The 11,263-nt window shown below is 48.1% G+C and overlaps 1 protein-coding gene across 1 annotated transcript; it reads right to left on the minus strand.

The window, feature by feature from the left end:
• Nucleotides 1-1,063: 1,063 nt before the first annotated feature.
• Prf1 (perforin 1) lies at nucleotides 1,064-5,374 on the minus strand. Its single transcript, XM_042696445.1, has 3 exons — nucleotides 5,310-5,374; nucleotides 3,181-3,748; nucleotides 1,064-2,628 (listed from the first exon to the last, which is right to left on the minus strand). The coding sequence occupies exons 2-3, from the start codon at nucleotides 3,714-3,716 to the stop codon at nucleotides 1,500-1,502; spliced, it is 1,665 nt and encodes a 554-aa protein (XP_042552379.1). The 5' UTR covers nucleotides 3,717-3,748; nucleotides 5,310-5,374; the 3' UTR covers nucleotides 1,064-1,499.
• Nucleotides 5,375-11,263: the final 5,889 nt, after the last annotated feature.

Here is an 11,263-nt window from a genome sequence, read left to right on the forward strand (position 1 = left end):
GGGGACACTGCTGTGAACTCCTTGTTCCTGTGACCTGGAAAAGCCCTGCACAGTCTCACCCACAGCCCGGTAGCTCTTGCCCCAGAAACTCGCACGGAAATCACACGGTTGGCTCCAGATTCTAAGTATTATATTCTCTCTCTCCTCTCTGTCTGTGTCTCTCCTCTTTCTCTTCTCTTTCTCCTCTTTCTCTTCTCCTCTCTCTCTTTCTCTCTCTCTCCAGTACTGGACTTTGAACTTGGGCCTTGTGCTTGCTAGGCAGGTGTTCTACCACTTGAACCACCTTCCTAGTTATTATTATTACTACTGTTGTTATTGTTATTATTTTTTTGTCAGTCATGGGGCTTGAACTCTGGGCATGGGCGCTGTCCCTCAGTTCTTCAGCTCGAGGTGAGCACTCTATCACTTGAGCCACAGCACCACTTCTGGTTTTCTGGTGGTTTATTGGAGATAAGGGTCTTATGGACTTTCCTGCCTGGGCTGGCTTTGAACTGCGATCCTCAGATCTCAGCCTCCTCAGTAGCTAGGATTACAGGTGTGAGCCACCTGTGCCTGGCTATTATTATTATTATTATTTTGCTTTAGTTTGTTTTTCATGCTAACTTACCCTGGACCAGCCTCAGATGGGGATATCCCCACCTCTACCTCTTAAATAGCTGGAGTTACAAGCATGCACTCTGGTGCCTAGCCATTCCTCCTGTTACCAGCTTTTTGAGATACCCCAAGCTGGCTTCAAACTTGAGATTCTCCCACCTCAGCTTCCTGAGAGTGCTGGGATTACAGACATGCACCACCATACCCAGTCTTTCATCCTTTTCAGCAATATTATTTTGGTGCTATCTATGGCTTTGGACATGCAGCTCAGCCTTTGTTTCCTAGGGGCATTCTTGAGCTGCTGGGGTTTGTTCTGCCTGTGCCTTTGGTGGAATAGGAGTTTTAGGGGAGGGGAATTAACAGCCACCTCCGGGACCCTTTACCCAGTAACTGGGAGATGCAATAGCAGGACTCCAGCTTCCTGGAGCCCACTGGGATAATTCCATCCTCTTCTCTGTCCACTCTACTATATGGTCAGCATCACTTGTATTTATTGGTCCTCTATCAAGCAGTGTACAATTTATCTGAGAGGCAACAGAGAGGGCAGACAGAGCCACTAGAGAAGAGGGGTTAGATCAAGTATATTGAAGAGCTTGGGGCTGCAAACAGAGGGTCTAAAGAGATGAGCATCATCTAAACAGCCTAGTGAGAATGGCTTCCCTCCTGTCTGCTAGCTGGCTCCCCGCCAAGGCTGTGGTCTGTGCAGAGGTGATCAGCTGATCTGAAGATGTTACAGGCTGATACAATTTGGACAAGGAGATTTGGGGCCGAACCTGTGGACTCCGCTACCTCAATGAACAATGTCTGAGCCTCAGATTTCCCCTAACGGGACTATGAAGACAGTCCAGTTGGCAGCATGCAGTGCATGCGCCCAAGCCTTCTGGTCCTCTCAGAGATCATTGTGGTCACCACACGGCCCCACTGCGGTTTCCTGGAGGCTCCCCCAATAGCCCTTGGGGGGCATACTCCAGGCAGGTTCCCCCTGCCAGGTGGGGCAAGCATGTGGCCTGGTAGAGGAATTTCAGGTGACCGTGGCTCAGGTGGCAGTTCTCCTTGTGGAAGCCAGATTTCAGAGACCAGTCACACGAGCCAAGCAAGTCATCATCCCAGCCATGGTCTGCATCCCAAACCTGCACCCTCAGGGGCCCCCCAGTGGCTAGAAGCACATCCCCAAAGTCCAGCTGGGTCTCCCATTTGGGGTTGTTATTGTTCCAAACTGTGTGGGTCCTCAGCTCCTGGCCCCCAAAGAAGACTTTTACATAAGCATCAGTGGCAGTAGTTGTGTCTCCCCATAACCCGTGAGCTTGGATGATGGTTACCCGCAGCCAGGCCAGGCCCCTCTGGCGTGGACAGCAGTCGTGGTTGGTGGCCACAGAGCTGTGGCACACACACTGGCATGGGTTCCGGTGGCTCTTCTGCTTTCCCGGTGGGCAAGGCCTGTTACAGTCTCTCCAGCGAGCCCTGCTCATCAGGTACTGGCTCAGGGCCTGCCTCAGTGCCTCTCGCCTTGGGTCCTGGCTCTCCACCAGGATGTGCAGGGGCTCCAGGCTGTAATTCACCAAGTCAGGGCTCCCAGGCAGTGAGGCCAGCCAGGCTGAGAACTGCTCAGGCGTAGCCTTGTTCCCAAACAGCAGGTCGGTCACGGAGGTGTGTTCACCACCAACCACTTCATTGTGGCGCTCATGGTAGAACTGGTGGAAGGAAGTGTCCAGTTTGTGTCTCTTCTTTTTCTCCTCACAGGCCTTGTATGCGGATGAGGAGCTGGCATGGCCCTCGATGCTGACCTGGGCCTCAACAGTCAGGCAATCTTCCACCTCATCAGTGGTGAGCCCATCCAAGGCCAGCTTGCAGGTGCGCAGGGCTGTGAGGGACGTGATGCGGCCACCCAGATCCACGGCCCGGATGAAGTGGGTGCCGTAGGCATTGATGAGGCCATGGTAATCAGACTCGGTGGAGGCATTAAAGTAGGGGGGCAGGTTCCTGAGAGCCTTCCTGAAGTCAGGGTGCAGTGGGGGCATATGCACCAAGTGAAAACTGCAGGGAGAGAAGATTGTTAGATGGACCCAGGGTTGAGTAGTATGTTCCCTGTTCCAGAGCTCCTTCAGCTGGGTGCCAGTAGCTCATGCCTGTAACCCTAGCTACTCAGAAGGCTGAGATCTGAGGAGCATGATGTGAAGCCAGCCTGGATAGGAAAGTTCCTGAGAACTTTCTCGTTTTTAATTAGCCATCCAAAAGTCAGAAGTGGAGGTAGAGCTCAAATGGTAGAGCGCCCGCTGAGCTCAAGTCTCAGTCCTAGTGAAAAGGAAAAGAAGAATGCTAGATCAATGAAACAATGAGATCCAGAGAGGAAAATTGAGTTGCCCAAGGTCACACAGCAGTGAGGAGGAAGGACCAAGCCAAGTCTCTTGTCTCTGTCCCTACCCAGAAAGGACCCCAAGGGAACTATATCTAAATAGCAGCCCTGTGGGGCTCTCAGGCAGTCTGGCTCACATCCCCCGTGCTGGTCTGTTATTGGAGCCTTTTGGATTTGGGCCCTTATGGAGATAGGAGTCCATAGGCTGCCCTCACCTGAGTGCAGGCGCTTACCTGTACAAGCGACACTCTACAGTGTCGGTGCTGAAGCTGTACTGGTCCTGCAGGGCCTTCTGGGCTGCGAAGTCAGCTGCTTGGGAATGGGAGCCAGCCACAGACACATGCACATTCGTGATGGGCTTGAGATTCACGTCCAGCCCCACCTGCCAGTTATTGCTGATGCTGGCTGCTGCCCCCTTGGCCACATCCTCAGTGGAGCTGGCTTTGACCTTGGCCACATGATGCTGGCAGCCTGAGCTGTGGGCACGCCAGTGGGTGAGTGCCAGGGGCAGGCGCTGCAGGGCACCCCTCTGCAGGGCGTTTTTACAGAGTGTGCAGGTGCCGTCAGGCCGCAGGAACCTCTGTGTGTCTACAGGGAAGGAGCGTGAGCGGCGGAGGGTGGTCACATCCACACCTTCCCCAGCCAGCCAGGCACCAGGCACGAACTTGTGGTGCTTCTTACACTCTGAACGAGCTGCTGTGTAGCAGGGAGCTGGGGCAGGTGATGGCAGTAGCAGGAGAAGGGCCAGGAGGAGCAGGTGCGTGGCCATGGAGCTGCAGGCTCTCTGGGCGCTCTGGAAAGCTGTGGGCAGAGGGATGGAAGATGCCTGACTTCTCCTGTCACAGTGATTTCTCAGAGAGAGGGACTGACTTTGATGGTTGCCATAGGGCTAAGAGTTATGAGTTAGGGTTGCCTGGTAGTTCTTTGGAAAGTTTTACAAATCCTTTTACATCTAAAATACTATAAGTTAATTTTTTTAAAATAAGAAAATGGTTGAGAATATAAATTGTAACAAAAGCCATATCCTGACTAATCTAGCTGTTTCTTCTCGAAGATTTAGAACAACCCTATGATCTACCTTGTGAGACTCCTATGTATCCAATTTTGCCTTTGAAAGTTCCCACTACAACATCCCAACTACAACATTGTGGTCCAGTAAATCTATTGTTGCTACTGTTCAATACAAACTAAGTTGTGTTCACATGTAATTAAACACAATAGGACACTGGGTGGCCTATGGAAGAGACTTTTCAATTCTAAGTTCAAGGCTTAATATGTCCATATTTTCCTGTTCAAGTAGACATTCTATTGAAAGAAAAAAATTCCAAGCAGGGGGAAAAAGGAGAGGGACTGAAATTCTCTTAAGTCAATGAATGGCAGGGCTGGCTTGTCCCTCATAGGCATGGTCAAAACCCTATTTCGCACAGATGGTCCGAGTCATGGAGCCAAGAGGAGCCCTTTTCTAGTATTTTACTATCTAAGCCTCCTGGGTATCTAGAATGATGGCTTTGTCCCTAGGACACACTGTTGTTGGAGGAGAGGTATCTGGTTACTTAACAAGGGGTAGAGGCTTAGGGGAGAGCCTGGGGTTCAGGGGATGCCTAGGTTCTGGAGAAGTGTCATTTTGAACCCCAGATCAGATCACCCTCTTCCCACCTGATGCTTAATCTGTTTCTGTCTCTAGCTCTGATCTGTTTCTCCCACTGAGTTATGGGATGGGGAAGGAAATGAGATTGTGCTGTGCCCTGACTCCCTCGATTCTCCTTGGGGGTCTCCTCTGGGCCTGAACTGTGAAATGACTGGAAGCTGGGGTGAGCCATTGCCCTTGCCCTGGGCTCTGGTGAGGAGGGATCTTTAGGTTTTGTCTGGTGCTCAGGTCTCCTCTTCGGCATTGCCTGCCAGACTTGGTGACTCCTGCCAGTGGCAGAGACCTTTCCAGTCCTTTCCATCACCCCCTTGGGAGGCTCACACTGTTGGCAGTTGTAGCCCAGTGAATTCAGGCCTTCTTGGCATCCTCTTATTGTTCCAGGGAGCCTATCTCCACCCCAAGCTGATCTCAGACTCGCCGTTCTTCTGGGTGCTAGGATTACAGGGGCGTGCTACCACACTTAGCCTGTTTCCAGCTTCTTAGGACCCTTTAGCTGTCAGCACTTGAGGGGACCTTTGGGACTGTGTCCACTTATACACAAGGATGCCCAGTGACACACAGTGACAGATGGAAGACCAGGGCTGTCTGAGTCCCAGGCTTCTTGTTTTAGTGTCAGGCACTTCTTGTTCTATCAGACTCTTCCCTTCAGACAGCCCCACTTCCTGTAGCCCAGGGGTCCCCAGCCTCTCTGGCCCCTGCCAGCTTCCTCCTTACCTGGAGTCCTATGGGATGGGCAGCTCTCACCCCAGCCTTGCTCCTCACCCCGGGCTCCTGAAATGGTGGTGACAGTCACCAGGCTGGCCCACCCCACCAGGGCCACATTCAAGTCAACTTCTGCTTCCTGCCCCGCCTCCAAACTGTGGCCACAGGTCCCACTAGCACCCACCCTCCTCACCTCCTCATCCGGCCCTGAGACAGGCCTCAGGAAGCAAGCTACAGGGTCCCAAGGGTCATCTGCCACACAGCTGTCCTATGGGGACAGTTTTCATGGGTGGAGTGACTCACAGAACATCTTCTAGAGTCAAAGAAAGAACCGCACTGGTTCTGGGTGGGGACAAGTTGGCAAGTGGTGAGGGGGGCTGTGTCTCGACACCTCCAAGGGCGTCAGTGATGGGAACAGGTGACCACATGTGACACCACATGTCAGGGGTCGCCTCTCAAGGCTCATCCTTTCTGGGTCCCTACTCTTCCCAGAACTAGGGCTTGGGTAGTCTTCTCAGAACCTGGCTCCCTCATCTCTTCCTGGTCTCCCTTAAATCACAGCTTCCTGGGTCTTTCAGTCCCTGACTGTGGCCTTAACCTCTGGAAAGTGGAGGCTGGGAGGGAAGGTAGGTAGTCTCAGACCTGCCAGGAAAGCCAGTGTGAGCCATGTTAATCCTAGCTTGCATCAAGCAGCTTGTGAATAGCTGGTGTCTGGCAGATGGGGCCGGTGAGGGACCACGGGAGAGCATTTACAGCTGTGCTCAGCTGTGTTCAGTTGGTGGTGATATGTGTTTGATGTGTGCCCAGTGTTTCCTTAGAGACACAAGTTGCCACAAGTGTACATGTTTGATTACCAGACTATACCTGGAGTTTTTTGTGTATGTGTGCCAGTACTGGGACTGGATCAGGGCCTTTGGCTTTCCCATGACTTTTTCACTTAAGGTCAGACCTCCACTTCTAGCTTTTTGCTGGTTAATTGGAGAGAAGAGTCTCATGGGCTTTTGTGCCCTGGCTAGCCTCAAACTTTGATCCTCAGATCTTAGCCTCCTGAGTAGCTAGAATTACAGGCATGAGCCATGGGGGACCAGCTGTGTGCAAGTTTTATGTGGATGTATGATTTTTTTTGTCTTAGATTTATACCTAGGAATGGAATTGCTGGTTAACACCAGGTTTTACTTTTCGGGGAACTGCTTGCCAAAGTGGCTACAGCTTTTCATGTTGTTGCCAGCAGTGCATGAGGATTTTAGCTTTTCTCCTTATTACCTGCCCTTAATACCATCTGTATTTTTTGTCCTATTATCCTAGTGGGATTGTAGTAGTAGCTCATGATGGCTTCGATTTGGATTTTCCCAATGAGAAATAAATGCATGGTTTTTCATGTAATGATAGGACTGAAAAAAAAACTTCTTTGGAGAAATGTCTCCCCTTTTTTTTTTTGGTGGCGTGGGGTTTGAACTCAGGGCCTTTCAGACAAGTGATCTACCACTTAAGCCACTCTCTCAACCTTTTTGCTTTAGTTATTTTTTGGATGGGGTCTCATGCTTTTTGCCTCGGTGGGATTCAGACCAATTTTCTAACTTACACCTTCCACGTACTGACCTCCCACATGCCACATTCTCCTTGCCTTCCTGTGTCCTTTTTTGTGTGTATGCCAATACTGAAACTTGAACTCAGGATCTGATGAGCTCTCACTTGGCTGGACCTTTACCAACTGAGCCACACCTCTACTTCTGACTTTTTCCTGGGTAATTGGAGATAAGAGTCCCTAGAGCCTAGCTGAGACTTGACTGTTTATATCTCTCCAAAATTCATGTGAAGATTCAATCCCAGAGTGACAGAGGGTGAGTCTGGTCAAGGTCCATGACATGCATACATGGACATGTCAAAAGGAAGCCCTTTTGTACAGCTAACTGATGTTAATAAAAAATATGGCCAGGTGCTGGGCACTGGTGACCTATCATCCTAGATACTCTGGAGGCTGAAATCTAAAGATTGAGGTTACAAGCCAGCCAGGGCAAGAGACCAAGAGTCTCTTAGGCTCTTATCTCCAGTTAACTACCAGAAACAAAAGCCAGAAGTGGAGCTGTGGCTCAAGAGGTAGAATGCTAGCCTTTAACAAAACAACTTAGACACAGTACCCAGGCCCTGAGGTCAAGCCCCAAGACTGGCACACACACACAAAAATTGGCTGGGCACCAGTGGCTCACACCTATAATCCTAGCTACTTAGGAGTCTGAGATCAGAGGATTGAGGTTGGAAAGGTAGCCCAGGCAGGAAAGCCCTCAAGACTCTTATCTCCAATAAATAACAACAACTACAAAAAAGAGTCAGGGGGCTGGGAAGGTGGCTCAATGGTAGAGTGCATGCCTTGCGTGCATGAGGCCCTTGAGTGTGATTCCTCAGCACCACATAAACAGAAAAAAGCCGGAAGTGGGTCCTGTGGCTCAAGTGGTAGAGCGCTAGCCTTGAGCTAAAGCACTGAGGGACAGCGCCCAGGCCCAGAGTTCAAGCCCTACAACTGACCAAAAAAAAAGAAAAAGAAAAGGAGTCAGAAGTAGAGTTGTGGCTCCTAGCTTTGAGCAAAAAAGCTCAGGGCCAGGGCCTGAGTTAAACCCCAGGACACTCTCTTTCTCTGTCTCTGTCTGTCTGTCTGTCTGTCTGTCTGTCTGTCTGTCTGTCTCTCTCTCTCTCTCTCACACACACACACACACGAGGAAAAAGGACTTACTTCCTAACTTTGTAGTGAGGAATGGAGGGCTGCTGCTCCTAAATTAATGATAAACAGACTGCAGGGGGCCTGTTCTTTTCTGTCCTCTCCCCGTTCTGCTGAGTGAGGACCCAGCAGTGCAGGGCCATCTGTGGAGCCCTCTGCAGCTACTGAACCAGGCCTTGATCTTGGGTGTCCAGCCCCAGAACTTTGAGTCTATTTTATTACTTACAAATTACCCGTTGCTATGGTTTGAATGTTTGCTTCTCAGAAATAATGTGTTGGAAACGTAATCTTCAAAATCACATATTAATGGTATTTGTGAGGTAACTAGAATTAAATAAGGTCATCAGGGCGGAGTCCTCATGACTGCACTAATGACTTTATAAGCAAAGGAGCCACCAGAGCTGATTGGCTTGCTCTGTCTTGCCTTGTAATGCCTCTGCCAGGTGAGAATACAACAAAAACAAACTTTCACTAGATGCCGAGCAGATACCAACATCATTAGGGCTTCCCAGGCTCTGCCATGAGCTAGCCAAATTAACTTCTGTTCCTTATAAGGTTCCTGGTCTTGGTATTTCATTACAGTAACATAAAATGGACTAAGACACTAGTCTAGAGAATTCTATTACAGAAGCAGGAACAGAGTTCTTACTCTGTTTTCTTCAACCAATTGTAAGAAGTGTGCCTGCCACCTAAATCACAAACATGAACAATGATGAAGGAGTCTTTTAGCAAACAAATGTTCAGATCATTATGAAGGTACCTATGCTAATATCCACAATGCAGCCATTGACGGTGTTTTCTTCACTCAGTGGTACTTCCTTGATTCGGTTTTCTTGATATGTTTATGAAATTTAGGCTTTTCCTCCTCCTTCCTTATAAGTCACCCATAGCCCTGCTCTTATTCCCCATACTCTCATAAAATGCACTGAACAACTCCAGTTTTCTCATTCTATGGAGTTTTGATTAAGCCCATATCTTCAGAAGTTACCGCTTTAGCAGAATCTCTCTCTCTCTCTCTCTCTCTCTCTCTCTCTCTCTCTCTCTCACACACACACACACACACAGGCATGCACACACAAGTTTTGGCAAGAGATTTGTTTTTCTTCTTTACTAGTCTATCTAAAATTTCACACTGTGGGCTCGAAGTTGTTAATAATGTTTTTGGCCTGTCTTTAAAACAAATTTCTTCTGAACCACACTAGTGGTTCAACCTCGTTTTGATCATAGATTTAAAAAAATGGTTTTTCTTTTTTGTTTCTGGAACAGTCTTGTTCTAGAATATATTGTAGTAATGTTTCAAAGAACCTATTCTTGGCTTTACTCATGCTCTGTATTGCAGCATTATTTTCCATTTTATTTCATTTGTGTCCTTTTCTTCTTTCTTTTTTCCTCCCTCAATTCTTCAGGCTTTTTCTATTCTCTCTCTCTCTCTCTCTTTTAATTGATCATGGGGCTTGAAATCAGAGCCTGAGAGCTGTCCCTGAGCTCTTTTGCTCATGGCTAGTGCTCTACCACTTTGACCCAAGCTCTACTTCTGGTTTTTTGGTGCTTAATTAGAGATAAGAGTTTCACAGACTTTCCTGCCTGGTCTGGCTTTGAATTGTGATCCTCAGATCTCAGCCTCCTGAGTAGCTAGGATTACAGGTGTGAGCAAGTGGCAGTACCCAACTTTTATTCTTTTTCTAATTTCTTGCAATGAAGTCATTAGTCAATAACTTTCAAGAAGCATTGGAAAGAGATACTCTACCTTGTTCTCTAAGAAGCTTAAGTTTAGCATGTAATTTTTCCAACAGTGCCTTATTTTTAAAATTCTCTCTCTCCTCCCCTTTTTTGTGTGTGCCAGTACTGGGGCTTGAACTCAGAGCCTTGGCACACTGTCTCTTAGCTTTTTTACTCAAGGCTGGCACTTTACCACTTGAGCCACAGCTCCACTTCCAGCCTTTTGACAATTAATTGGGTATAAGGGTCTCAAGGACTTTTCTGCCTGGATTGGCTTCGAACTGCACTCCTCAGATCTCAGCTTCCTGAATAGCTGGATTACAGGCATGAGGTAATGGCATCTGACTCTATTTGTTTTATTTCAGAACATTCGGGTAAGTATAGCAACCACCAGTTCGTTCACAGTGTTAGATGACAAGGGACATATTTTCCTGTTTGAATGCCAGGATGTAAGCCTGTGGTGAATTCACAGCACTCACACATTCATGCACACAATATTTTCACATTCGATCAGCCCAACAGAAGCAGTGAGATAAGGGCTTGTATAACACCCTTGCTTTGAAGTTCACCTCATTAATCTCTATTTGGTTAAGAAAACAGAAACCTAGTTAGCCACTGGTGGCTCATGCTTGTAATCCTAGCTATTCTTTGTAGGAAGTTGAGATCTGAGATTGAAGTTTGAAGCTAATCCTGGGCACCAGTAAAAAGTCAGAAGTGGAAGTGTGGCTCAAGTGGTAGAGCACCAGCCTTGGCAAAAACAAACAGGTAAGAGCTCAAGGCCATGAGTTCAAGTCCTTGTTCTGGCATAAAAATTGGTATTGGTTTCATGAATGTATTGAGAGTCCATCTGTAACTTGGGCTAGCTGTTCTTCCATATTTGGTCATAGTTGGGAGTTTTCTGATGACAACTACTGACCAAGGGCTTGTGAAAATACAAGTGCGTCCCTGAGCTCAAACCTGAATGGAAAAAGCTCACAAGAACTGAGTAAGAGTTACTGATGAGTCCTTGGAAAAATTGATGGGTGGCTGTGAATTTTCCATCTATTCTTCAGCTAGAAAAATTTACCCCTAAGACTTGTTGGGACTGGGCATTTGGGTACCACAAAGCATGTCCTCCCATTATGTTGCTTACTGATGGAGTCTTTAATGAGCACCTGCTACATGTCAGGCACTGGGATTGTAGAAAAGGATCTAAAGACAGAGGTCAGGGCTCTACCCCACCCTCAAAGGAGCTGACAATAAAGAGTTTTAGTATCATGACTCACCCAGACTTTCTCGTCCAGATCCCTGCTCTATCTTGGATAAGTATCTGAGTCCTTTAAGACTGTGTCTTATCTGTGAAATAACACCAATATGTGTGTGTGTGTGTGTGTGTGTGCATGCACATGCGTGTGTGCATATGTGTTCCAGTACTGGGCTTTGAACTCAGGGCCTGAATGCTGTCCCTTAGCTTCTTCACTCAAGACTGGTACTCTACCACTTCAGCCACAGCTCCACTTCCAGTTTTTTTCCTGGTTAATTAGGACTAAGAGTC

Source organism: Dipodomys spectabilis, unplaced genomic scaffold (genome assembly GCF_019054845.1).
Source record: "Dipodomys spectabilis isolate Male_0828 unplaced genomic scaffold, ASM1905484v1 ptg000207l, whole genome shotgun sequence".
Taxonomy (NCBI): Eukaryota; Metazoa; Chordata; class Mammalia; order Rodentia; family Heteromyidae; genus Dipodomys; species Dipodomys spectabilis.